General features: G+C 43.3%; 1 protein-coding gene across 1 annotated transcript in view; it reads left to right on the forward strand.

Annotated features, from left to right (window-relative positions):
- SMG5 (SMG5 nonsense mediated mRNA decay factor) overlaps positions 1-26,648 on the forward strand; it is a 2,571,376-nt gene that overhangs the window by 2,310,634 nt on the left and 234,094 nt on the right. The window contains exon 20 of the mRNA XM_044079814.1: positions 6,074-6,148. Coding sequence (XP_043935749.1) covers positions 6,074-6,148 — 75 coding nt within the window. The remainder of the gene's footprint in view (positions 1-6,073; positions 6,149-26,648) is intronic.

Genomic DNA, 26,648 nt, shown 5'->3' on the forward strand with positions numbered 1-26,648 from the left:
CTCCTTGTTCAGCCTGGTGAGCGGGATGTCTGTGTGCCTGACAATGGAGTCACCTATTACAAGTGTATCAGGTGTGTTGTTTAGCCTTAAGGGCTGTGACTGTTCGGCACACTGGCTTTGTGAGCTATGTGTTGCACGTGTTTTGTTTTGGGGTAGCGGTTGCTTGGGTGTCTGCTTTGGAGGTCTCTGCTGCTTAGGCAGATTTTTATTTAGAGCCTCCGAGTATGTTTTTGTGTGTTAATGTGTTTGGTTTGTTGCCGTGGTAGGTCTATGTGAGACTGGAATTGTAGTGAGTGTGGTTTCCTTCTCCTCCTGACTGGTTACGCCAGTACTGAGTTGAGAGAGCTTAGCCTCCAGTTTGGCTATATGGTTGCATCTCTCACATGTGTTGGAATTTGTTGGGAGGAGGAGAGGGTTGTCTGTGTACATGAGGCAGTTGTAACATTGCCTCAAGATTCCCAGATTCACCAGCTGGACCGGAGAAGAGATTGACAACTGACCTTTGGACATGCTAGAATAGTATTGGGAATTCCTTTATAATTGAAAAGAAGGGCCAGTGGGGAACAAGGTACTCAAGGGGAGTTTGTGAGGGTGTAATGCTTTTAATTTTTTAGAGCTGACTTATATAATTGCTTTAGTGAGCAAGTGCCAGGTAACTTAAATGCAATGTGTTACAGGTAACTTAAATGCAAAAACGACAAACAGTAACTTTCTTTCAAGTGAAACAAAGAAATAAGTACAGTAAGCAATGCAGATATCACTAGGGATCCACAGAAGTGCTAAAAGGCCGCATTTTAGGTGGAATTAGCGTTTCAGGGAAATAAACAAACAACAAGCATACAAATAAAGCTAGATTCAGCAGGCCTGGATCTAGTCTATGCTACAGCAAGCAAGGTGTACCAATTTCAGTAAGAAACAGTTAGAATATGCAGGCACTATAAGCCTTTAACCAGAAATTCCCTGCTCAGAAGGGCAGAGTCCAGCCTCTCCTCCCACAAGAGTGCAGACCGCAATCCTTCTTAACGTAAAATAACTGGCCTGAAGCCCAAGTGCTTAAACCAGAACTAATACACTTTTAGAATAACAGACACTGAGCTCTCAATCAGCAGTTCCCAACTTAGAAGGATGTAAGCTACCTGTCCTGCCACCACAGTGCAGGCCACAAACCTTCCTAATGTAAAACAACTGGTCTGAAGCCCAAGTGCTTAATCCAAAAGACTTAGAAATGATAGCTACACTTTAATCAAGTTACTACCAGCAGTAATAAATACAACTGAATACGTTAAAGAATGCCTGGATTAGTGCTCAAGTTATACAAACAAAGCTAGATTCAGCAGGCCTGGATCTAGTCTATGCTACAGCAAACGAGGTGTACCAATTTCAGTAAGAAGCAGTTCAAATATGCAGGCACTATAAGCTTTAACCAGAAATTCCCAGCTCAGAGGGACAGAGTTCAGCCTCTCCTCCCACAAGAGTGCAGAACATGAACCCTCTTAATGTAAAATAACTGGCCTCAAGCCCAAGTACTTAAACCAGAATTAATACACTTTTAGAATAACAGACACTGAGCCCTCAATCAGCAGTTCCCAACTTAGAAGGATGTAAGCTACCTGTTCTGCCACTACAGTGCAGACCACAAACCTTCCTAATGTAAAACTGGTCTGAAGCCCAGGTGCTTAAACTAAAAGGCTTAGAATGAGTTACACCAAGCAGTAATAAATACAATTGAGTACTTTTAAGATGACGCAAAAGCAAAATAAAGTAGGAAAAACACAAATACAGTAAAAGCAGATAATTTTTTTTTTTTTTTTTTGGAAAGAGAGAAAGGAAAGAGAGAAAGGAGTAGCAGAAACTAAGCTGATTGGCCTTCTCAAATGCTCTCCCTGTACTGGGTAGAATGAGGTAATGACACTAGACTGGGAGGAGGGTCCCAGATCAAATTTACACTAGGGGCGGGCAACTGCAAAGCCACCAGCTATATAAACACTGTACCAACAGGGAGGGAGGGTGAGAAACATACTGCAGAAATGTTACTCACAGCTGAAAAGCAGCAGTGAGCCTTTAAATGAAAATTTTAAACAGCTAAAGGAGCCACTAGAAAAAAAGAGTTTAACTGCAACAAGTTATCATAAACAAACAACCCAACAGATGCTTAATAAGAGTGGACAATTTCCAGTTAATACCTCACACACAGTGAAACTAGCTAGAAAAAATACACAGTACACAAAGTGCTATAAACAACAAAGAAATAAAGAACAAAATAAACAAAAGACAGGATACTTAATGTTATATATTGTAGCTCCGAGTTTGCTGAGTGTCCTTCCTTCGATTTGCTCACTGTAAAATGGCTGAGCACTCACAACTGAGCTTCTTAGGTAACAGAAAGATGAAACCTGAGACAGCTTTTAAGAAAGAAATCTCAAAAGAACCAATGAGGTGCTTAGTCTAAGCTGTAGTCCAGGAGACCTCAGTCAGCCAATGACCTCAAACAATTCTCTCTCACTGAAATGCCTGATGGCTTTGGCTAAAACAAGATGTCCCTGAATTATGTGCTCAGACACACAGCCTCCACAAACACTAGGCCCAAATACAAGCCTGAATATGGAAATGCTACAAATATCCCCACTACTTAGAACAAACTTCAGAAATGTTACTCACAGCTGAAAAGCAGCAGTGAGCCTTTAAATGAAAGTTTTAAACAGCTAAAGGAGCCACTAGAAAAAAGAGTTTAACTGCAACAAGTTATCATAAACAAACAACCCAACAGATGCTTAATAAGAGTGGACAAGTTCCAGTTAATACCTCACACACACAGTGAAACTAGCTAGAAAAAATACACAGTACACAAAGTGCTATAAACAACAAAGAAATAAAGAACAAAATAAACAAAAAACAGGATACTTAATGTTATATATTGTAGCTCCGAGTTTGCTGAGTGTCCTTCCTTCGATTAGCTCAAGACGAAGCCAGAAGGTTACACGAACCACATCAGCAATTCTACATGGTAATAGTGACTTCTGGATAAAATGCTGTTTTAAAGTCTATGTATTATTGTTTTTGTGTGATATTCACCATGTCTAACAAGCTGCAGACTCCCATTTCAAAGATTAATCTGTCTGCCATGCAGTTTAATGTTGACGTGTCCCCTCCTCTTAGTGTTTTAGGATAAGCAGTGGTGAACATGTTAAATGTCTTGTGTCATGGAACATTCTTGTATGATTCCTACCATTCCCACCAATCCCACTTCTCTTGGTGAGATTTGAACTTCTTGATTGGTAACTATTGCTTGTCCACCATTTGGTTAGTTTCCAGCTTTGAAGGTTGTGTCATGAAAAAACTTTCCTAGTAGCTGCCACCACAGTGCTTCACATTTTGTAGCTTTACAGCATTGTGTAAGGAGGCATGTTGTATTATTCATAAGGAAAAGGTGTGCCTTTCTCGCTCCATCTTAAGTTCTTTCTTGATACGTGCACAAATGGCAATCTCCTCCATTGTATTTCTTGTGGTATTGAAAAGTGTTGGACCATTTCAGCAAGCAGAGTTGACAGGTAAGCACCCCAGTCAGGAAATTTATTTTCCTAAATTATTATTCTAATGCTGCCGAGTGGTTTTGTTTTGTGTAAGAGGAGGAGATTTTGCAGTCAGGGTTTAGGTGGGGTAGGGCTTGTGGGATGCAGCCATCCCTGAAAAGGAATCAGTATATATGTGGGTACAAAGCCTCCTACAACGATGTCCACTCATGATGTTGGTTTTGCTGGGGCCTTCAAAAAAAAAAAATTGTCCAACAGTCTTTTCCACCTCAGCAGGCTGTAACGTCCCTCAGCTCCAGGTAGCTGGCTCTGCTGTAGCCAAAACTGGTTTCTTAAATCAATCATCTTTTTCCTGGAATCCTGCTGATGTGTAGTACCCACAGCCAGCATGGTCCAGGTGTTGGACATGTCCCCAGCATCTGTCGAAGTGCTCTTGGCAGGCAAGGGACAGCTACTGTTGTTGGTCCTGGAAGAAGGGATAAAGAAGACTACTCTGCTTAGCAAGAAATCTGTGCCCATCCCTTGGGAGGTTTTTGATGGCAGCAGTGGGTCTATTTCTACAGAACTTCCTGTCAAAAAAGAAACAAACACTTAACCACATATCTTCTCCTGTCTGGTTACTCTGGACAGGAGTACATTTATTGGGCATAGCTCAAGGTTTAGTGTAGGCTCTTGACCTTTCCTTGTATATCTGTTTCTGGTAAAAGAAAAAAAAGCTTCTTCACTTTCTGAAGGGATTGAAGAGTTTGAACCTCAAAATGATTCCAAATACGGAGATTTTGTTGTCTGTACAGATTTCTGATTCAGGTTCTGAGGAGAATGTGGCTTTGGTCAGTACTGCTGGATTATCTTTTTCTCTGAAACTATTTCCTGAATTAATCAGTTGTTTCAGTGGGGAAATTGTGATGTTTCTCAGTCTCTCAAAAAGTACTGCAATTTGTTACAACTAGAATTTCCAGAACCTACTGCCATCCCTCCTGTCCTTTTCTTGTTACGTTGGACCTCAAGGATTTTTACCTATATATTCCAATCCATCCTCTTTACAGGAATTGAAGTTTTTTGCCTTGTAATTGCACTTTCACTTTCCTGCTTTGCACTTTGGTCTTTTCACAGCTTCAAGAGTGTTCACAAAGTGCAGAGCCCCTGTTGTGGCATTCTGTGGGTAATAAAGTATCCACATATAGACAGTTTTCTGATTCAAGACACTTCCTTCCTCAGTATTTATCAGGACTTAAAATGAATTATTAGTCTACTTCAGAACCTGTGCTTCACTCTGAATTTCAACAAGTTCAGTCTTCTCGCCCTCACACTGTTTTGGTTTTCCTAGGTTATCTTCTTAACAAATGTCTAATGATAGCTATTCTTCCTTTAGACAAGATTCTTTTCTTAGCAGACTTTGAAAAACTTAACCCTCAAATAAGGATAAAATAATTATTTTTCTTTGTCCACAGACAACTAAGATTTTATGTGGACAAAACTAAAGAAGTCAGACAATTTGATCAGTTGTTAATTTCCACTGAGGGTAAATGGTCTTTCAATATCCATACAGTCTGTAGATGGATATCCCTGGCATTCTACTTTTGTTATCCCTTCCATGATAAAACCCTTCTAGGTCAAGTCAAAGCTAATTTTATAAGGGATGGAGCTTCTTCAGGTGCAGTTTTCAAAGGGCTTAATTCCATTTTCATACTATAGGCAGCCAATTGGTCTTCTAGTCACATTTTCACAAAGTATTGCAAGATTGATGCATTTTTCCAGAGCTAGAACTGAACCTGCTAGATTACCATCTCCCATTCTAACTAAAACCTTAGGGAACCGTCCATTTGTTAGCATTACTGCAACAGTAATAGGGCATTAGCCACAGCTATTCTTGGGACAAGAAAGCTCTGAGGATATTCACTGGTGTACCTCCCGTAAGTACTAGTGTGCAGTCTTGTACATAGGTCTTGGGTCACATTAGTAGAGCAAAAGGAAGGTAGACTAGCCAGATGTACAGTTTCCTTGACAGGATAGGATCCTTAAATTAGCATTACTGCAACACTGACCTATTCAAACACTTACTGTTATGTTGAGTTCTTGCTTTACTGTACTTTTTATCCCTAATCATGAAGAACATAGTTTATAAACAAGCCATCTCTAAATGTCTAGCTCATTGTTTCAACCTCTGATTCAACTAAACTTGTGTGAGCTGGATTGGCACTTTCAAGGCTCTTGACTCTTTTTCATTGCTGTCAAGGGGAGAGCAGTTGCCACCCATTCAGCCTGCTTGGGTAAGAAATAATTGATGTTGGCATGGGCTGACACTTCCTTCTACTGGAAATGTGTTGGCATTGGGAGGGATGCAGGGCTCTGCACATTGAGATGGACATCTAACCCTGCCTGTGGCTGAGTTACCAAATGTTATGACTGTAATATTAATCCTGTTTTAACATATACTATTATGGTAACTTCCTTAAACAATTGTTCTTACATATTTTATGATGAAATGTAGCTTTCTTGTGCCATTAACTGTTGTTTTAAACTGCCTTCTGTCTTCTTTACAGATACATCCGTTGCCAGAAAGATGGTGGAAAAAGTTTTGAGAGGCATAAGTTGAAGAGGCAGGACATAGATGCTTGGTAGGTAAAGTCACATTTGAAAGAGTACAGTGAATCATGTAGACTTTTTTTGCCACCTTGAAAAGATGCTGTCAATGTATATGTCCTTACCTTTCTAGAGATGTTAATTTTGTATCTGAATCAAGCTTATTGCTGAACGCATTCTTATGATTTTTACATAGATCAGGATTTGCTGCTTAATCTTAGTGTCTCAGTGTTAGAAGTTGAGATGTGGAGAATCCAGTCAGTCAGTCATCAGGCCATTGCCAAAATAGGCAGCACACAAGCAGCAAGATGTGGTTCTGTATCATGATATAGTATTATTTCAACATTGTTTGGGAAGTATTTTTTTTCCAAGCAGTCCTTATTTACATAAATCTGTTTTTTTTTTTGTTTTTTTTTTAATTCTTATAAAAAAGAATGTTAGAGTGTTTCTTGTACATGAATGCTAGATGACAGGATTGATGATAAATGGTAATTATTGCTGATTTTTAGACTGTAGGAGCTGCTGTGACTTGTGTGATTTGACAAAGTAATGTTTGTTTTTAAATATGGTCTTTTGGCAGTGTACATGTTTTAGCCTTAGAGTCCTCTTCTAAATGGTAACAGACTGTGCACTGCTTGAGGTTATGCACTGACTCTGATGCTTTTTGGTTATTGTTTTGTAGGGTAGACATAACTTTTCAGCTTTCCTTCAGCCACTGTGTCACTAGAGTTGTAGTCTGTTCTGGGTAGAAATCTAGAGGGCAATTTGGATATTCCTACACACATTTATTTATCTTTTTAACCTAACCAACTTGTTGCATTCAGTAAGTGGCACTATTTCCTATTCACTAGTGTCCTATTTTATAACATCAGCATTAACTGTGTGTGAATCCCTTCCTGGTTGTTGTCTGTGGCTGGGGGGTCAAATACACTATCATGGCAGCTAGGTGATAAACTGAGGAAGAGTCAAGCTCCGTGAAAGTTTTGGAGAGATAAACAATACTCTTTTGGTCTCATCTGGGTTTCCTTTTGGGCTTTTTATTTATTTATATTTGTTTACCAGTTTAGTGCACTGATCTCAATGGAGCATTTACAAGCACAGCCCAGGTGAATAGGACCACCTAAAATATATTTACAGATACAGGAATGTGCGACATTTAGTTCAAGAAGCAGTTTGCAATGTCAAAACATGGATGGAAAAAATGGAATCATACTTATCAGAGTTTGTTGGGTAAGATGTAGCCATAATGAATGAGATGGCTCATGCTACAAGGGATAGCAGCATACTATATAAAGAGGTATGAACACATTAGAGGAGGTGAATGTGAATAGTTGCAGGAAAGGATACCATAGGGAGAAGACAGAAGTGGAAAGTGAGGTATACAGAGAGAAGAAGAGTAGAAAAGAAAGGAAGTGTGAGAGATGCGAAGAGGGAGGTAGGATGAATGAGAGGTGGTAAGTGAGAGGATGATGAGATAAGGAGGGATGAAATAGGGATAAAGGGATGAGACAGCTGCAGAGTTTATGTAATAAGACCTCTGTGAGTACAGCTGCACTTTAGGTGAAGAGGTGTTCCTTGAACTGTTGTCTAAAATCATAGTACTTTTGGACGTCTCTTGCTGAGAAGAGAAATGGAGTCCCAGAGTTTAGGTGATAAATGCATGGTTAATGTGATGCAGTTCAGTTTTTGGCATTAGGGTGGGTTTAGATTGAGAGATACCCCTGAGATTATATGTGTGGATTTTGGTAGAGAGTTTGAGTGAGAAAGGAGGATGTCTCCGAGGAAAGAGCTTTGTGAGTTAGTGATCCTGGTAGGAGGTTGTCAGATATATTGGTAGCCATTTGGCTTTGGCGACCGGCAGTGATGCTCTTTAATGGGAGAGTTTGTAATGAGCTGGTAGATTTTATTGGAGATGGTTTGTGAGATGGTGGCATTTTTCTTTGAGGCTGCAGCTATTGGATGGTCCATACTCGAGTTAAGATGAGTATTCCTTTACCTGTGGCAGCTTTGGCTGGCTTGAACAGTAAAGGTGATAGTTTGTTTGCCCAGAACAGTAATGTGTTGATCTTTTTGTGTGTGATTTGAATGAGTAGTTGAAAGTTGTGATTGCTCCAGTCATACATAACAATAAAGAAGCTGGGAGCTTTGGCTAATTTTTTGGTTGGCTCCAAATAGCATTGCTTTTGTTTGGTTAAGTTTCTGGCCTATTATCCATTGGTTGAGGGTGTGGAAGTTGCCTTGAAGCTGAGTTTGAATGATAGAGAATGATATGATGTTCGTGTTTCACTGTTGCAGTTATTACTCTTGGGTTATCCTGCTGGCAGGCGCAGTCAGCCTGAATTCCAAAGTCCTGGTCCGGCGTCGGTTGCTGTCGCCTCTTCCCTGACGTCAGTGCGCCAGGGGTATAAAAGATGCAGCCAATGCCATTTTCTTCAGTCTTTCTTGCCGCGCGGTGCCCGAAGCAAAAGCAGTTCGCAAGTGCCGGCCGACTCCTGAGATTTTCAAATCCGAATTTCAGAACCGAAGTCTTCATTAAAGCTAAGTACCCCATTGGGGAAACTTTTTTCTTGCTCCAGACCAATGTCAGAAAAAGTTAACAATTTTATTTCTTGTGGGAAGCAAATACCTCATAAGGATTTTCACTCTTACTGTATTCCTTGCCTAGGCCCTGACCACGACGTTGCTAGCTGTCGGTTTTGTGCTAGATTTAACCAACGCATTATTAAGCGTCGGTTCGATTTTGCATTTCATTACTTTGGCTGAAGGTTTAATTATATAATGCCGTCGGAACAGCCGACGACCGGAGTTTACAAAAAACGCAAGGACAAGGAAAAGGATAGGCATCCAAGGTCCAAAACCGACGACGAGGCCTCCGTTCGCCGGTTCTCAGTGATGCACTTTCGCAGCCCCTGGCTGCCTGCTACCTCAGAGTCACAGGTCGCTTCTGACTCCCACGTGGAGCTGACTGGGCCTCTGGATACTCAAGGTATTGGACACTCGGAAATCATTCCCTCAGATGGGTCCGGAGCCGCTGAGCAGGCATCGGCTTCTGAGGGTGTCTTCAGACCTACACAGTTATATGTTAAACCATCTTCAGCTTCAAAGACTAAAGCAGCTCTAAAGACAAAGAAACAAGTACAGCATTCTCCTGCTCAGACTTCCATGCCTAAAAAACAGATGCTTAAAATGGCCGAAGACCTAATTACGTTGATCAGGGGTTCCCATCCCCCTCCTGATAAGAAGCCTAGGCAAGAGACAGAATATGATTCTTCTGATCAGGTTTCTATTTCCTCTGATTCCTCTTCTGAACAGGATTACTCTATTCCTCCCTATGAGGATTCTGATGCTGAAGAATCCATTCATTCAGCCTCTCCTCCTGAGGATTATTTTTTTGGGGAAACCCTGCATACCACGAGGGAGCATTTCCACTGGGAGAGCCAAGATTACTCAATCAAAGAAAAGGCTCAGAGACTTTCTACTACTTCCTCAGCACAGACCCCTTGCTATCCCACCTGTTCTAGACATTGTAGATGATGTATTTTCAGAGTCCAGCCTGTCCCCTGACTCTTTACCCCCTGCACCTGCTAAGCCAGACAGATACTACAGGGTCCCAGATTCTCATAAATTCCTATATAAAAACCCCGCTGCAGACCCAGAAACAATATCTCAGGGTCTCAAAGGGGTCAAAGCTTCCACTGCAAAAAACCCTGTCCCCTCTGATAGGGATTCTAGGGCACTGGACAGATGGGGGGAAAAAGTTTACACTTCTGCTACTTTGGCTCTAAGGGCTTTAAATTGTCAGTTTCATATGCTTAAATGTCAGCAATACATAACGTCACTGCTTAAACAGAAAATGTTGACAAATTCTGAATGTTCAGAGAACAAGGAAATGCAGGATTTATTGCATGCAGCTGAGCAAGTGGGAAAGCATACTTTACAATGTGGTTATGATTCACTGGAGGCATCTTGCAGGGCCGCTGTTACAGGTTCTGTTATTAGAAGGCATGCTTGGTTAAAGGAACAGAATCTGCCTGATCATGTTAAAGCAAAACTATTAATTGCTCCATTACAGCATGATACTTTGTCTGGTGCTAAAGCAGAAGAGGTGTTGAAGAAAATGGAGGATAAAGCGAAATCTATGCAGACAGTTAAGGATTTCTTACAGGTACAGCCACCCAGATCTAGCAGGAACTGGCCTTCAAAAAATTGGTCTTTTCCAGTGTCAGACAGGCCACAGAGAGGCAGATCTCAGCCCCAAGGCTCATACAGGCCTAAACAGTGGGGTGCTCCTACCTCCAAAAGCGGAGATGACAAATCACAACCTTACAGGAAACAGTCCCAATGACTTTCCTCTGCCAGATCCAAGCACTTTTCTTTTGGCAGCCCCCTTAGGGGGAAAACTAGCACTTTTTTCACCAAATTGGCAAATGATTACACAAGACAAATGGGTCTTGAACATAGTGTCCCAAGGCTACAGGTTCCATTTTCACACCCTACCAAGGGCAAAAGGTATGTCAGACCTGCCACACAATCAATGGGCAGAGGCACAAAAACAAATTACAGCCCTCATGGACATGAGGGCCATTCAACAAGTACCACAACAAGAGCAGGGGCAAGGATTTTACTCCAGACTTTTCTTAGTGCCCAGAAAGGACAAAACCTGGAGACCAATACTGGACCTGTGTATACTAAACACGTTTCTGCAGGTTCCCAAATTCAAGATGTTGACTCTACAGCAGCTACTGCCCATGCTGGGCAAGAAGGCTTGGCTCGTAACTTTGGACCTAAAAGAGGCATACCTGCATGTCCCAATCAGACAATCTTGCAGAAGATACCTCAGATTCATAGCTGGCTCAATGCACTACCAATTCTCTGCACTGCCCTTTGGCTTATCTACTGCGCCCAGGGTCTTCACTAAATGCATGGCACCAGTAATTGCATTTTGCAGACAAAGAGGAATTCAAATATGTACCTACTTGGACGACTGCCTTATTCAAGCAGACAACAAAGACATTCTTCTAAAGCATCTGGCGTTTGTAAAAAGACCACTAATTTGCCTAGGGTACACAGTAAACGAAAAGAAATCAAAACTAGTACACTCTCAAGAGATAATATTCCTGGGTGCAAGCTTAAATACAACTGCCCAGATGGCTTATCTCACGCCAGACAAACAAAGGCAACTGACTTCTTACTTCAAAAAGTTGGCAACAAAGACCCAGTTATCTGCAAGGAAAATCCTGCAGGCCTTGGGCTTCATGGCATCCTGCATTTTACTAATTCCTTATGCCAGACTGCATATGAGGAAACTACAATGGTATCTAAAAAGTGTTTGGACTCAGCATTGCCACAGCCTGGAGACCGTAATTACCCTCATTCCCTGCCTGCAAAAGGAGTTTCGATGGTGGGCACAGGCCTGTCACCACAACAAGGGTCTGCCATTCACTTTACCCACAGCCAGACAGACACTCGCAACGGATGCATCAGATTATGCCTGGGGGGCCCATATGGCAGGAAATTGTATTCAGGGCACATGGCCTGCAAGCCAGATGCATCTTCACATCAATCAAAAAGAGATGCTAGCTGTTCAGAATGCCGTGACAGCTTTCAAGGATCTACTTCATCCAGGACAGCTACTGATAGACGGACAATACTATGGTCATGTGGTACATAAACAAGCAGGGAGGCACACATTCCTACCCCCTCTGCAGACAAGCAATGACCGTATGGGACACAGCATTGGCTTATCAAGTTCACCTGCAAGCACAATTCCTGCCAGGAAAAACAAATACTCTGGCAGACGAACTAAGCAGAAACCTCATGGATCCCCACGAGTGGAAACTGGATCCACAAGTCTTCAGCATGATAGCAAGGAAATGGGGATGCCCAGACATAGATATATTTGCCTCCCCTCACAACTGCCAGTTACAGAGATTTTGCACAAGGATTTATCACAAACAAGCATGGAGAGTGGATGCCCCATCCTTCAGCTGGAAAAATCTAACAGTATATGCCTTTCCTCCGCTGCCTCTCCTTCCAAGGGTACTACTAAAGGTCAGACAAGAGAAGCCAAAAATGATACTGATTGCACCAGACTGGCCACGCCAGCACTGGTACCCAATCCTAAAGAGCTTGTCTCAAGGTCCAGCATGGATATTGCCTCAAACTTCTCACTTGCTGACCCAACAAAACAATCAGATCCTGCACAGCCAACTCAGGACCTTAAATCTGGCAGCATGGCGAATAATGTAGCCATTCAGAACACTCCTCTTTCAAAAGCTGTTATGGATGTTATCTTGGAGACCAGGAGGCCCAGTACCAGAAAATCTTATGCAGAAAAATGGAAGAGATTCTGTGCTTGGAACCAGGAACAAGGCATTGACACGTATGTACCAAATATCCCTCAGATTTTACAATACCTAACTGAGATGCTGGACAAAGGCCTTTCCTTGTCATCAATTAAGATTCATGCCTCTGCCATTTCAGCCCCTTGCAATACAGAACCACCTATCTTTTCTCATCCTTTAATAAGGCAGTACCTCAGAGGGGCCAAAAACATCAGGCCTCCAAGGAGAACACCAATTCCGGCATGGGACCTTAATTATGTCTTGGAAAAACTCACACTGCCTCCTTTTGAGCCAGCCTCAACAGCTGATATAAAATTCTTATCCTGGAAAACAGCTCTGCTCCTAGCAATAACCTCTGCAAGATGAGTCTCGGAGTTACAAGCACTCATGGCTGTGGAACCTTTTATAATTTTTCATCCAGACAGGGTTTCTCTGAGGACAAACCCAACATTTATGCCTAAGGTGGTGTCCAGTGTGGCCCTCAACCAAACCATTCACTTGCCTACCTTTTATCCAAACCCACAGAACAAGGGTGAGAAAATTCTGCATTCTTTGGACATACACAGGCAGCTACGCTTCTACTTGGACAGAATTAAAGCCTTCAGAAAGTCTGAGAAACTTTTAGTGTCATATGCTGCAGGATTACAAGGAAAGGCTATCTCAAAACAGACCGTTTCTAAATGGATAGGCCATTGCATCCATTTCTGCTATTCTCAGCATTGCAAATCAGTGCCTAAGGGCATTAGGCCTCATTCTACCAGAGCAGCAGCCACTTCAGCAGCCTTCCTCAGAGGAGTACCAACCAAAGACATCTTAGAGGCTGCAACTTGGAGTTCAGTGCACACTTTTACAAAGCACTACCACTTACCTCTTTACTCTAAATCCAGAGCAGGCTTTGCCACTGCAGTTCTGCAGGGCCTCATAGCCTTTCCTAATCCTATTTAGCCCAGCCACCCATCCTCAGCTTTGGGATTCAACCCAAGAGTAATGACTGCAACAGTGAAACATGATGAACATAGTACAGTTGTGTACCTACCATAAATGTAGATGTTCGAGTGTATTCACTGTTGCAGTCCAGGTTACCCTCCCACCGTCCCCCTTTCTTTTGCTGGGGTTTATCTGTACTTCTCTATTCTATACAACCTATGTGGTGTATTTGCTTGTAGATGAAGGAAATGTTTCTTTACTGCATGTATGTTTATTGGCATAATATATTTAGCCTACCCTTTTGGGGACACCTGACATCTGGGGCAAGAAAAACTGACGAAAATGGTGTTGGCTACATCTTTTATACCCCTGGCGCACTGACGTCAGGGAAGAGGCGACAGCAACAGACGCTGGACCAGGACTTTGGAATTCAGGCCGACTGTTGGTAGCCTGCCAGCAGGATAACCCAAGAGTAATGACTGCAACAATGAATACACTCAAACATCTACATTTATGGTAGGTACACAACTGTACTTTTGACCTATAGATGACCATGTTATTTGCATTAAGAATTAGAGGTGTCTGAGGGTGATCCGATGTAAGTTTGTTGATAAATATGGAAATTAGCAAAGGGGCTAAAGTAGAGCTCTGAGGGATTTCTTTCATAAGAGTAGCTATTTTAGAGGGGGTAGTGCCACTTTCACCATGAAGTATCTATTGATGAGGAAACCTACAAACCAAGGTTTTGCATTGTCCACTAATGCCTGTTTCAGTTACTTTGTCAAATACTAAGTTATGGTCAGTTAGGTAAAAAGCTTTTATGAGATCAATGAAGATAGCTCCTGTCAGGTTTTGAAGTTAGAGGATGTTAGTGTAAATAAGCAGTAAAATTTGGTTGTAGATATTTTTTTTCTATTTTACCTAAAGTGGGAAATGTTGAGGTAGAATGGTACTGTGAAACAATAGTTGTGTTGGGTAGTTTTGGAATAGGAACGACTATAACTGTTTCCCTTATCTGAAGCAGAATGTTATTGGTTAAGCAAAGGTTAATATGCGAGTGAGAGGGTGGGAGATGAAGACTTTACAGAGTTGAATGAACCAAGGGGCTAGGTTATTTGAGCCTGTGGGATTATCTATTTGAATTTCATCTTTTTGTGTTACCTTTTTTGGTTCTAATCTTTGAAGTGGAAGAGTGGAATCTTAAGAGGGAGGAGAGTGGCTTTGAGGATGTAGATTTGTGGTAGCATTGATGTGAGACACATTGCTGAACTCCTTAATGAGGTCAGCACATGAGAGACTGTGGTGGTGATAGAGGGGTTAAGGGGAATGGAGATCTTTTGAGTTTTGTTTGGCTTGTTAACAGGTTGATTCCTCTCCAAACTTTTTGGCTAAAAATAAGGTTTAATTGTTTTGGTAGAGGTAATTTTGTGCTGTGATTGGATTGTCTGGCTAGGTTGCATACCGAGATATATTGGGATTGAAAGTCTGTTGAGAGGGTTGCATGTCCAGTTGTGCCATGTTTCATCATGTAATTTGAGGAGGTGTTTTGAGTTTGTTAGATACTCAGTCACCTTTATGAGGTTGAAGTAGCCTTTGTGCTAAGGGAAAGAATGTTGCAAGTGCAGTAGGAAATTTGGTAAGGCTGTTAGCTACTTCACTGATTTTAAACTATTAAAAACTGGAGCAAATTATTATGTCTACTTGCCCTTTCCCTAGCATATCTGAATTACAGCCAAAAAATAAAGTTGGTTGTATTTTATCTGGCAGCCAGATTTTCATTAAGAGTTTATTCTGCACCTGTAATTATTTTGTGCATTTTTTTTTATTAAAGTGTAAACATGCTTCCTATCTTGTTTTGGATGTCCATGGTTTTGTGGATATATGCTCCCAAGCCTTGGGTAGTCTGTGTTTGTAATCTTTGTTTACATCAGGAGATGAGAAAGCTTAGAAATCCATTATAGGAAAAGTTATATTCAGCCGTAAAATATTGTATGCAACTTCCTTCACTGCAGGACTTCAGTAAAACCTGAAAGAAGGGCATGGATAGAGAATAAAAAGGTTTTAGTATGACTTTGTAATTCTCACATTTTATACATCTTTTTTGTTTTTGGTTCACTGATATCTGTGTTGTGAGAGTATATACTTAATTTTTCCTTCCCATTTCAGGAAGAAGGGCACTGCAGAAGTAAATTACAATGTTCGAAAAAAATTCCAAAACAGTACTTTTATACCCCAGGAGGTGAATATTTAACATTTGATCTGAAGTAGTTAACTTCATTTGATCAGCAACCTGTGGGTATCGGATCCGACCTGGATCCGAGCTGGCAGCTTTCCAAGCTAAAGATCCGAGCTCCAAGCTCCTCTCCCTTACCCATAATACCTTGCTACCTCCTTCCAACCCTCAGATCTCATTTGCCGCGGCTTTAACAAGCACGAGCTACGAGCTCCTGGTGGTTAGGTAGTGAGTATTGTGTAAATTTTTAGATTTTTGCAAAAGTTTGAGAGGTGTGTATTTGTGATTGTTAAACCCATTAGCCTAGCTTAATTTTAGTATATTCCCTTCCCCTTATTCTTGTGTGTAAGTGTGTGTGTGTTTGTAGTTGGTATGGCCGAAGGCCCTAAGGCCATTTTCTCTAAGTGCTCTGAGTGTGGCCATAAGCTCTCCCCAGCCGATGGCCGCACTCAGTGCGTTTTTTGCCTGGGGGTAGCGCATTTATCATCAGGCTGCCATATTTGCGTAGCCTTTAACCCCTGAGCTCTGAGGAGATAGGAGGAACAAGCTGATCCTGCCGGGTCTTATACTCGCCGATTCTGCTTCTTCCTCCTCTCCCTCAGTGGCTCCAGCTGCGGCTGTTCAGCCAGCTGTGCTATCTCCCCTGGCTGGGACTCAACCTCCCACCATTCCCCAGGGAGAGAAGGACTCCAAGAGGAAAGAGAGGAGAGAGAGAGAGAGGGAGAAAGAGAGAGAGGGATGGAGAGATAGAGAGAAACATAGGAGCCGCAAGCGGCGGGTCGACTCAGCCCCCTCGGCCCCACCGGCTAAACGTCTCTCTTCTCCCCTGAAGATTCCCGGGTCCTCCCCCTCTCGGCTCCGTTCTCCACATTTCTCGCAGGAGGAGAAGCCCCGGCCATCTTCGAGGTCATCACGGCAGTCTTCCCGGCCTGCTTTGGCAGCTTCTAGGTCGACAAGAAGCCTTTCAGACGCTGACATGGACCAGATGATGCGTCACTTTCTCCAAGCCCAGATGCAGATGGGAGTGCTCCTGCCTCCCCCCCCCCCACTGGGGGGGAAGCTCAGCCCCTTTTTTTGCCCCCATAGCTCCTTCTCCGATCCATTATCGGGTTTCGGAGCCGTCTGATCCGAGCAGTCTGAGTCAGGGAGTCGGCGCCGATAGTAGTTGCTACTTCGACGACGGCCATGCCCTTGAGTTTGTCTGATCCCTTTTCAGATCCAATCTCTCGGGGCCGAGAGCTGTGCGTCGGATCCAAGGGGTTAAGTGTGTCTTTGGCTCTGTTGCGGTCGGAGCACACTTCCCTTTCGGGTCCAGTTGCTTCGGCTCTGATGCCGATCCCCACATCGGATCCAAGGGTGTTGCTCATGGAACCGAGAGATAGCGGCTCACCTTCGGCGTTCGACATGGTGGAGAGGGTCCTCTCGAGAGGTTCAAGACCCCCTGCTCGTGTACGGATCCAGCCAACACTCCCTCGCAGACGGGCTTGTCTTCCATCATCCGGCCCCAGGGACAGCCTGCGTCGACGCCCCACCCAGTTCCACTGGAGGAACATGACCCTGTTGGTGAGCCCTCCTTGGACAGTCCCGCCGAGGAGGTCCCTCACAAACGCAAGTGTAAGAGAAGGCACTTGGACTCCCCCGAGTCCCTCATGGATGACACCGATTAAGAGAAAGGGAAAGGTTCCCCCAGATCACCCCCCCCCCCCGAGGATGTCTCCTTTGGAGACATTATGGAAATGCTAGGCCAAAAAGGGGGGTGGTCAGCCCAAAAGCCTTCCTCGGATGAGGTGTTTGATGCAGGCCCATCTACCTTTGGGTGTCCCCTCCGGCCGATCCCCTGGTAGACCTCATTAGTACCAGGGCATGGAAGGAGCCAGACACTGTAGAGCCATTCCCCAGGAGACCAGATAAGATCCTTAGCCCCCCTCCCCCCCTGTGGATAGGACAGCGTGGAGTAAAGGTTCCCTGGTAGATGCCATGGTGGTGGAGGCTGCCACCAAGAAGGAACTGGCACAGGATAGTTCCTCTATCCATCCTCCTGATAAGGAGTCTCGGACGATGGATCGTATCGGAAAGTGGATGTTTGCTTCAGCTACCTTTTCCATAAGAGCGCTGAATTACTTGGCCCATGTGATTAGGCTTCAGTGGGATCTGGTGAAGGAATACGCTGAGTCTCCCCCTGAGTCCATGTCGGCCGAGGACAAATGGTCCTACTCGACTCGCATGGCCACTCTAAAAGCTGTATCAAAATGTCTATGTGGCTACTCTCCCATGCCACGGAGGGGGCCGCTAGAGCCAGCGGATCAGGCATCAACTTACGGCGTCACAGCTGGCTCCAACTTTGCGGAACCCTTCAAGGCATCCTTTGCCAATGCTCCCTTCGGTTCTACCCTGTTTGGCAAGACCATCCGCGATGCATTGGTCCAGAGTGAGAAAGACAGGAAGGCGCTGTCTGCCATCGTAATCCGCTTCTCGACTCCTCAAAGGTCCTTTTCCAGGAACCAGCAAGGACAAAGAAGATGTGGTTCCAGAAGTCTCAGCGGTCCCGTTACGCTCCGGACCCTTCGTCCTTCAGAGGCAGAGGGGGACAAGGTGGACGCCGGCCCAGAGGTAGAGGGGGGCCGAAGAATTTTGGGTCGCGGGAACACTTTTCCGATCGACCCACGCAGCAGCCCTAAGGATTTGCCCGGCTGCTCCTCTCTGGAGGCAGTCGGGGGGGGGGGCGTTTTTTTAAACACCTGAAACAATGGGAGTCCATCACGACAGATCGCTGGGTGCTTCGAATAATATCCAGAGGCTACTCTATTCCCTTCATAAATCTTCCTCCTCAATCGAGGCGCCTCCCCGATGTTCCAACCAGTCAGAGGGAGGCTGCAACTTTAGAAATAAAGAAGCTGCTAGAAAAAAGAGCCATCCAGCATGTCCCCCCAGACCAGTCCGGGTTAGGCAACTACTCCAGGTTCTTTTTGGTGCCAAAACAGACGGGGGACTTAAGACCAATTCTCGACCTTTCTACAATGAACCTCTTCGTTGCCAAGGAGAAATTCCAGATGGTCACTCTTCAATCCATTCTCCCCCTGTTGCAGGAGAATGACTGGATGGGCTCCATAGACCTCAAGGATGCGTACTACCACATTCTCATGGACAGGTGATCCAGGAGGTTTCTCCGCTTTCGGTTGGGAGCCAATCATTACCAGTTCAGGGTCCTACCATTCGGCCTCACCACAGCCCCCAGGGTGTTCACCAAGGTCATGGCAGTTGTAGTGGCCCACCTGAGAGTTCAGGGAATGCAGGTTTTTCCTTACCTGGACGACTGGCTCCTTGCTGCCTCCACCAGGCATCTACTCTGCTCAGCCAAGGATTGCTTCCTGCTCTTAGCCTCCAAGTTGGGGATCACTATAAATCAGAAGAAATCATCCTTTGAACCATTCCAAGTCCTGGACTTCATAGGGGCCAGAATAGACATGCTTCAGACCAAGGCCTTTTTGACGTTTGACAGACTTTGCAGCTTAACCCTTCACGTTCTAGCACTCCTTCAATCTCCAGCCCCATCAGCGGAGTTAGTCCTGAGAGCCTTAGGGTCCATGGCAGCAGCAATCAACCTTTCGCCCCTAGCTCGCTTGCACATGAGGGTTCTCCAGTGGACCTTGCAGGTCCAGTGGTCCACCCTTCAACACCCATTGGACTGTCTAGTCCCCCTCAGCAGAGTTTGCAGAAATTCCCTCATATGATGGCTCCAATCTCAAGAGCTTCGGGAAGGATGACCGTTCATAACGCCACAACCCCAAGCCACGGTAACCACGGACGCTTCCCGCCTTGTGGGGGGTGGCATTGCATGGGCAGAACTGTCCAAGGTACGTGGACTCAGACAGAGACCATTCTGCATATCAGTGTTCTGGAGATGAGAGCAGTCATTTCAATGTTCTGGAGATGAGAGCGGTGCTTCTAGCGTTGCAAGCTCTTCATACCTTTCTCCCTCCAGGGACTATTGCAATTCAGACAGACACCATGTCAGTGGTCTGGTACATCAACAAACAGGGGGGGGAACTAGGTCTTACCCTCTTTGCTGAGAGGCCATGAGAGTTTGGGATTGGGGGATATCCACCAACCGTTTTCTGTTAGCAACGCATATTCCGGGTCGGTTCAACATCCTAGCTGACAAGCTGAGTCGAACTATCCTCTCGCCTTACGAGTGGTCTCTGAACCCCTTAGTAGCGAAACAGATCTTCCGCAAGTGGGGTCAGCCTTGCTGCAATCTCTTCTCATCGCCTTCAAACACTAAGTGCAGCGAGGTTTTCGCTCTAATTACCCCCCCCCCCCGGGGGGGAAGCCCCAGAGACGCTCTAGTCCATGCTTGGCCATCCGGTCTTCTTTATACTTATCCTCCTCTTCCGTTAATGACAAAATTTTTGCAGAAAGCTCGTCTGTTGGGGAACAAGATTATCCTCATAGCCCCATTCTGGCCTCGTCAAACCTGGTTCCCGTACCTACGGTCTCATCTTGTAGCTCCTGTTTGGATCTTAGATCCCATCCCAGATCTGATTTCTCATCCTTCAGGATTAGAAACTCCAAATCTGGACGACCTCAAGCTCTCAGCTTGGTTGATCCAGTTCCATTAGTTGCCGGGACTCCCGGTATCTTGTCTGCAGTTAGATACATCCTGGTAGTGGTGCATAAGCCTTCCACCAGGAAGGTTTACAACAGCAAATGGAAACGGTTTTCCATTTGGGCCTCGCATAGGAATTTGGATCCTTTCACTGCTCCCATTCCAGCAGTGCTTGATTTCCTATCTCATATTTTTCAGCAAGGGGCCAGTTCTTCTGCTGTAAAGGTTCAAATGGCTGCCATTTCCCATTTTCACATTGGAGACAGTCTTAGTCCTTTAGCTTCCATTAAGATTTGTAAGACCTTCTTGAAGGGCACCTTCCTTTTGAGACCTCCTACTAGGAACGCTGTTCCCCCATGGGACCTAACTTTGGTATTTCAGGCTCTAACTGGACCACCCTTTGAGCCTGCAGCTTCTGCTGATTTAAAATTCTTATGTTGGAAAACTGTTTTCTTAATAGCTATTACCTCAGCTAGAAGGGTGTCAGAGCTCCAGGCCCTTTGTACTAAACCCCCATATCTTGTTTTCCATAAGGACAGAGTCTCTCTCAGGACTAACCCTTCTTTCTTACCTAGAGTGGCTTCCAAGGCTAACATCAATCAGTCCATTAATGTACCTGTTTTCTTCTCTAACTATCAGAATAAAGGGGAATACAAACTTCATTTGTTAGATGTTCATATACAATTGCATTTTTACCTGCACAGAACAGCTGCCTTTCGCAAGTCAGAGCAGCTCTTTGTTTCCTTTGCGAAGCCCTTCTTGGGTAAGCCAGTGTCGAAGGTGACTTTAGCTAGATGGATTTCTCAATGCATTTTGCTCACATACAAGATATCTGGTCGGCCAGAGCCCTTGGGGGTTCATGCTCATTCTACCCGTTCTATGGCTACTTCTGCTGCGTTCTGGTCAAGATTGCCCTTGGATAACTTTTGTTCTGTGGCTACTTGGGCTTCCTCTCATACCTTTATCTCTCATTATAAATTGGATTTAATATCCAGAGGAAGGGCAGCTTTTGGCTCTGCAGTGCTCCGGAATATCCTTCCTTAAGGACCTCCCAAGTGTTTGATAGCTGGGGACTCTGTCCCACAGGTTGCTGATCAAATGAAGTTAACCACTTCAGATAAAGAAGTTATGTACTCACCATAACGTTCCATCTGAGTAGGTAACTTCATTTGTCAGCAACTGACTCCGCCTCCTTCCCCCTAACCTGGTTCTTTGGTTATCTGAATCCTACAATGATTCAGCCTTTGGTATTCGCTAGGTTAGGATGTTTTTTAGGTTGCTGCTTTGTCTTGGTGAAATTGTATAATGGGCAAACGCGATCTGAGGGCTGGAAGGAGGTAGCAGGGTATTATGAGTAAGGGGCGGAGCTTGGAGCTCGGATCTTTAGCTTGGAAAGCTGCCGGCTCGGATCCAGGTCGGATCCGATACCCACAGGTTGCTGACAAATGAAGTTACCTACTGAGATGGAACATTATGGTGAGTACATAACTTCTTTTTTACTGGGAAAGTCCGACTGGGACAAATCCCATTTTCAGGGGAGGCCTGGGGAGATAGGCTCTAGATGTCTGTCTTTAGAATAGTCAGGATCCTGTGTAACACAGCCATGCCAAAAGTTGTCTACATCTAAAATGGGCCTTTTGTACTTTTCTTAGCAAAAAAAAACAGTGGATCAGTCTCTTTGACATGGTTTGTTTAGTAGTTGGCAGGCCTTGTCTTCTTTTTTTTTTTTTTTGAGGGAAACAAGCATTTGTGAAAAGGAATGTTCTTCTGTAGTATCTTAGTTGATTGTATATATCCCATATATTTAGAAAATGCCTGTATTGACTTGGGAGCTGAATGGCTTGGTTGAGAAATCCTGCCAAGACAGCTTTGTGTTTGAAAGAGATATTAGCATTCAGAAACACCTTTATTGTGCAAAATGGTATCAGGTAGTTTGCACATGAGTGCTTGTAACTTGGATCCTTCTTCCTTAGGATTTAGCAAAGAGGGAGATATTTTCTAGGAAAGATGCGTTGCCTGTAGAATTACCAAGTCCTGCAGAAGATGTAAGTAGCTTTTCTAATCCTCCATTTGAAGCCTGTAGACACTTGGCATCTAATCCCTAAAATAAGTTGACAGACTTTTCAAAAATCCCCTTGTCTTACAAGTACTTTTTCTTATCCAAGACCTGATCATGCAGCTATTTGAAAAATGGAAAAGCTTTTCACAGATTTGGTAAGAGACTTTATTTTCCACAACATTAGCCTTCAGATTTGTAAACTATCAGGGTTTTATGATGAATTATAAAGTGACTTGTTTTGACAATGTTTGGGACTTTTCTGCCTCTTTACCATCTGCAGATATAGGAGGCCTTATTTGAATTCTGCTGTTTTCACTGTTTCTCGGGTTACATAATCTTCAGTCATTTCCTCATTCTCTAGTTGGTGACTCTGCTGTGACCATTGGTTGTTCCATGGACCACTCACTTTTTCCCCACTCGATCCCTCTGGTTTAGTATTTATAACTGTATTGACTCTGTTTCCAGGGCAGCCACCACTGGTGTTATGAGGTATTTTGCTTTGATTTGTGCTCAGAGATTTTCTAAAGATGCCAAATCTGAAATCTTAGCTTCTCCTATTGACAAGGAGGTATGTTTTGGGGCTACTGATACCCAAGTCCACAAAGAATTTGATGAAAGAGGAAAGCTTATTCATGGAGTTACAAAGATTGTTCAGCCATTTTTATCCAAGGCTTCAAAATCCTCTACTTTTTTTCAGAAAGAATTATCTCAACAATCCTCTGGCATGCAACTTCAAATCAGAAAACATTGTCCACCCAGTCAGCAAACAAATGCTTCCTCGGGGGATCATATATTCAGTGCCACCATTTCTGTTGGAGAAATTATTTTCTTCCAGAATATTTCTGGTAGCAAAGAAAGAGCTTTCATGGAGATCAGTGCTTGATCTTTCTATCCTCAACCAGTTTGCCAAGGCTGCACAAGTCAAAATATTTAACTCTACAGCATATGTTACCTCGTATCCTTCATTTAAGCTTTTTGGTAACACTAGACATAGTCCCATCACCACAAAGTTCAGAAAGTTCCTTAGATTTTGTGTCTTGAGTCACATCATCAGTTGTGTGTATTGCACTTTATATTCTCTCACTCCAAGGATGTTGACAAAATGTCTAGCTCCAGTGGTGGCCCATTGCTGTTCACAGGGTAAACACATTTTACCTTATTTAAATGACTTGATTACCTCTTCAGAGTCTTTTTCCAAGTGTCAGAAGTCCCTTATATGGGTAAGAAAAATCCTAGTAAACCTATGCTTTCTAACAGCAATCAAAATTAATATCTGATCCCTCCTCAACAGATTGTCTTTATAGGATGTCTTCAGGACTCCTTGTAAAAGGCATTCCTTATCCAGGAGAAAGTGGATCTTAGTATGGAAATTTTCCTGGACTTCTCTCATCAGTCTGTGCCTTCAGCAAGAGAAATTCTCAGGATTCTCTGGTTCTGGGCTTCTATGATTCTCATGATCACTCTAGCCAAATTACTGATGAGAAAAATTCAGTGGTTTCAAAAAACTCTTGGGATCCAACATTCTCACCCATTAGTTTTTCATATTCCAGTTGTGGGCTTTGTGATGAGACATTATGTGGCGGACAAAGCAAAACACCTCTAATCATGCCCCTCAGTTAGTCTGTGATAAGTGTTACATCAAATTTTGCATGGAGTGCAGTATCTATGGGAGTGAAAGTGCAGGGTTTGGAACAAGCAAGAAATGCCAGAGCACATCAATGTTAAAGATGTTAGCAGTGATCCATGCTGTAGAATCTCTTAATCACTTGTGGATCCAGGCCCTGTGCAGGTGATTACATACAACACCACAGTGATATGATATTGGAACAAATGGTGGGACACTATGTCTTACCCTCTGTGCAGACTGGGTAAAGGTTCATAGGTGTGTACTAGGCTAATGACCACAAGGGATTTTTTTAAGCCTAGCCATGCATCTCAAATCTTTGACAAGTTCTGACACATTTGATAAGTGTAAGCATGTCTTGGGAGATGAAACATTTACAAGCAGGGGCTTGGGAGAATAGCCATTTGCGGGCTGAGGTTACCTGTCTCAAGTAGACATAGGTGCCAAATCAGGGCCGAATTTCCTGTTCCCATCCACTTGTCCAAGTTATACTTGAATTGTGTTAGGAAGGAACTCTGCTTCACATGGATGGGGAGCCTGTTCCAGAGATATAGTTATTTCTGGGATACATACCTCTCTCTCCAGCAGGTCCTGTTTATATTACAGGTAAGGTTTTAAGTCTTTAGAACAGGTAACTTTGGTGCTGTTTGTTTTGCAGATATGTCGGAAGTCCATCAGAGTGGGGTCTGACAGTGCCCTGTATACCAGGCATAGATTCCCCTCTACAGCCTGTTGGAGTCAAAATACAGGGATAGAGCTTTGAGATGGTCTGCATAGGACATGTTACTTAGGCGCACTGTATTGTTTGTGAGGAACCTCTGTGGACGTTCCAGGTGTTGGATATGCCTGATTAGGTACATAACAAAGGGGGCAGTGTACTTAATGTAGGGCTGATGAATGCCGAATACAGTGGAACAATGACCTTGGACCTAGATGCCATACTTTTGTTTATACGTTGCACAGTATAGAGTGATTTTTTTCACTGCTGTGGACACGTATGTGACGGCCAAAGGCTAGACTACTGACCATGTGCGTCTCTCAGTCAACTCTAAGGTGTGTGTTGTCATTATGATAGTTAACAGGGATGTATGACTTCCCGAGGGATACTGTTATGCATTTCTTGGTAGGTAGTTAGTCCATGGCTCTGATGTCAGTTATTTGTCTGTGAGAACATTTGTGTTGATGGGGGATTCTGTGACTGTTTCTATTTTGCAATTGTCTGCAAATTTAGTCATACAGAGTCCATTGACATTGGCCTTGACTTCAGGAAAGTAAATGCCAAAAGTGAGAGGTCCCCAGGACCTATCCCAGAGGGATACTGCTTGTCACTGGCCTCTTTGTAGAGGTGGACTCCCCAATTCTAACTTCCTGGGTCCTGTCTGTGAGCCAGCTGGCTGTCCATCAGGTGATGCAAGGGTTTATACATAACCTGTTGAGTTTGTCAACAGTGCCCAAGTTGGGTATTATCAAATGCCTTGGCCAGGTCAAGGCAGACACTGTAAACAGTTTTCACCTCATCTGTTGCTTTGGTGACCTTCTCAAAGAAGTCCACCAGATTGAGTAGACGTGACCTGCCCATGACAAAACCAAATTGAGTTGGGTCGAGTGTCTGGAGGTTTCATATGTCATTATTAATCATTTCCATAATAATTCTTTCCATGGCTTTGCATAAGAGACTAGTGAGACATATGGATGTTTAGTTTCCAGGGTCTGTTGAAGATCCTGCTTAATCACCTCTAGTGCCTCTGCATACAGCCTTCAAGGAGTAATAAAATTTCCAGAAAATAAATAGTATATATACAAAATCTTAAGACATATAATAGTTATTCAATTAAAACTCTCAATTAATTAAATACTTCCAATTGCATTCAATATTTAATCCCCAAGGTACCAAAGTGTTATATTTTAAAATATATACAGCCTCTTTATACAACAGTTTATCTTTGTGTAGTATTTTCTGCAAATATTACTGTGACTTGTTCCAAAATACAACCCTGCAACAGATTAATGTCCCCTTAGTGATATTGTTTAAAAAATGCAGAGGTATTGGACTATCCAAACGTTCCTTTTTGATGTCCCTAATGTGTTCTTGGAGTCTTAATTTAAGAGCTCTCTGGCTTTCACCTACATAAAATAAGTTACATGGACATTTCAATGCATAAATGACACCCTCAGTATTACGTGTATATCTATCAATCCTGTCATGCCTCATATTATTTTTTGTAAAACAATTCACAATATATTTACAAATACATTTGCCACATTAAAAAGTACCTAGTCTAAAAGAAATATTCACAGGAATGTTAAGCTCAGGGAGTAAAAAATTACTGTGCACTAGCATATCTGCCAAGCTATGACCCCTTTTAAATAAGACATGGAACTGGATGTAAAAGTTTGGCCAGATCACGATTGTTCAGTAAAAATGGCCAGCAATGCTTTAAAAGTTCAACTATTTTATCACTAAGAGCAGTATCAATGGTAACTAAATAAACCTTTCTTCTGTTGCTCCCATTTTCATCTCGTACTATTTACCATCCTAACTGCAGGGGGTGTACATTTCTTGAGAGGAAAAATATTATTCCCCATCATTCACTATATTTTACCTTAAATTTAAGATTCACATCAAAACCATTCTGTTTTTATTTATTTATTTATTTACTTATTTATTTTTATTTTTAGTTTATTTACCAGGCAAGCCCAACTGAGATGAAAACCCATTTTCAGCAGAGCCCCAGGGAGAAA

This window comes from Protopterus annectens, chromosome 8.part0 (genome assembly GCF_019279795.1).
Source record: "Protopterus annectens isolate FY-2018-M chromosome 8.part0, PAN1.0, whole genome shotgun sequence".
Classification (NCBI taxonomy): Eukaryota; Metazoa; Chordata; order Ceratodontiformes; family Protopteridae; genus Protopterus; species Protopterus annectens.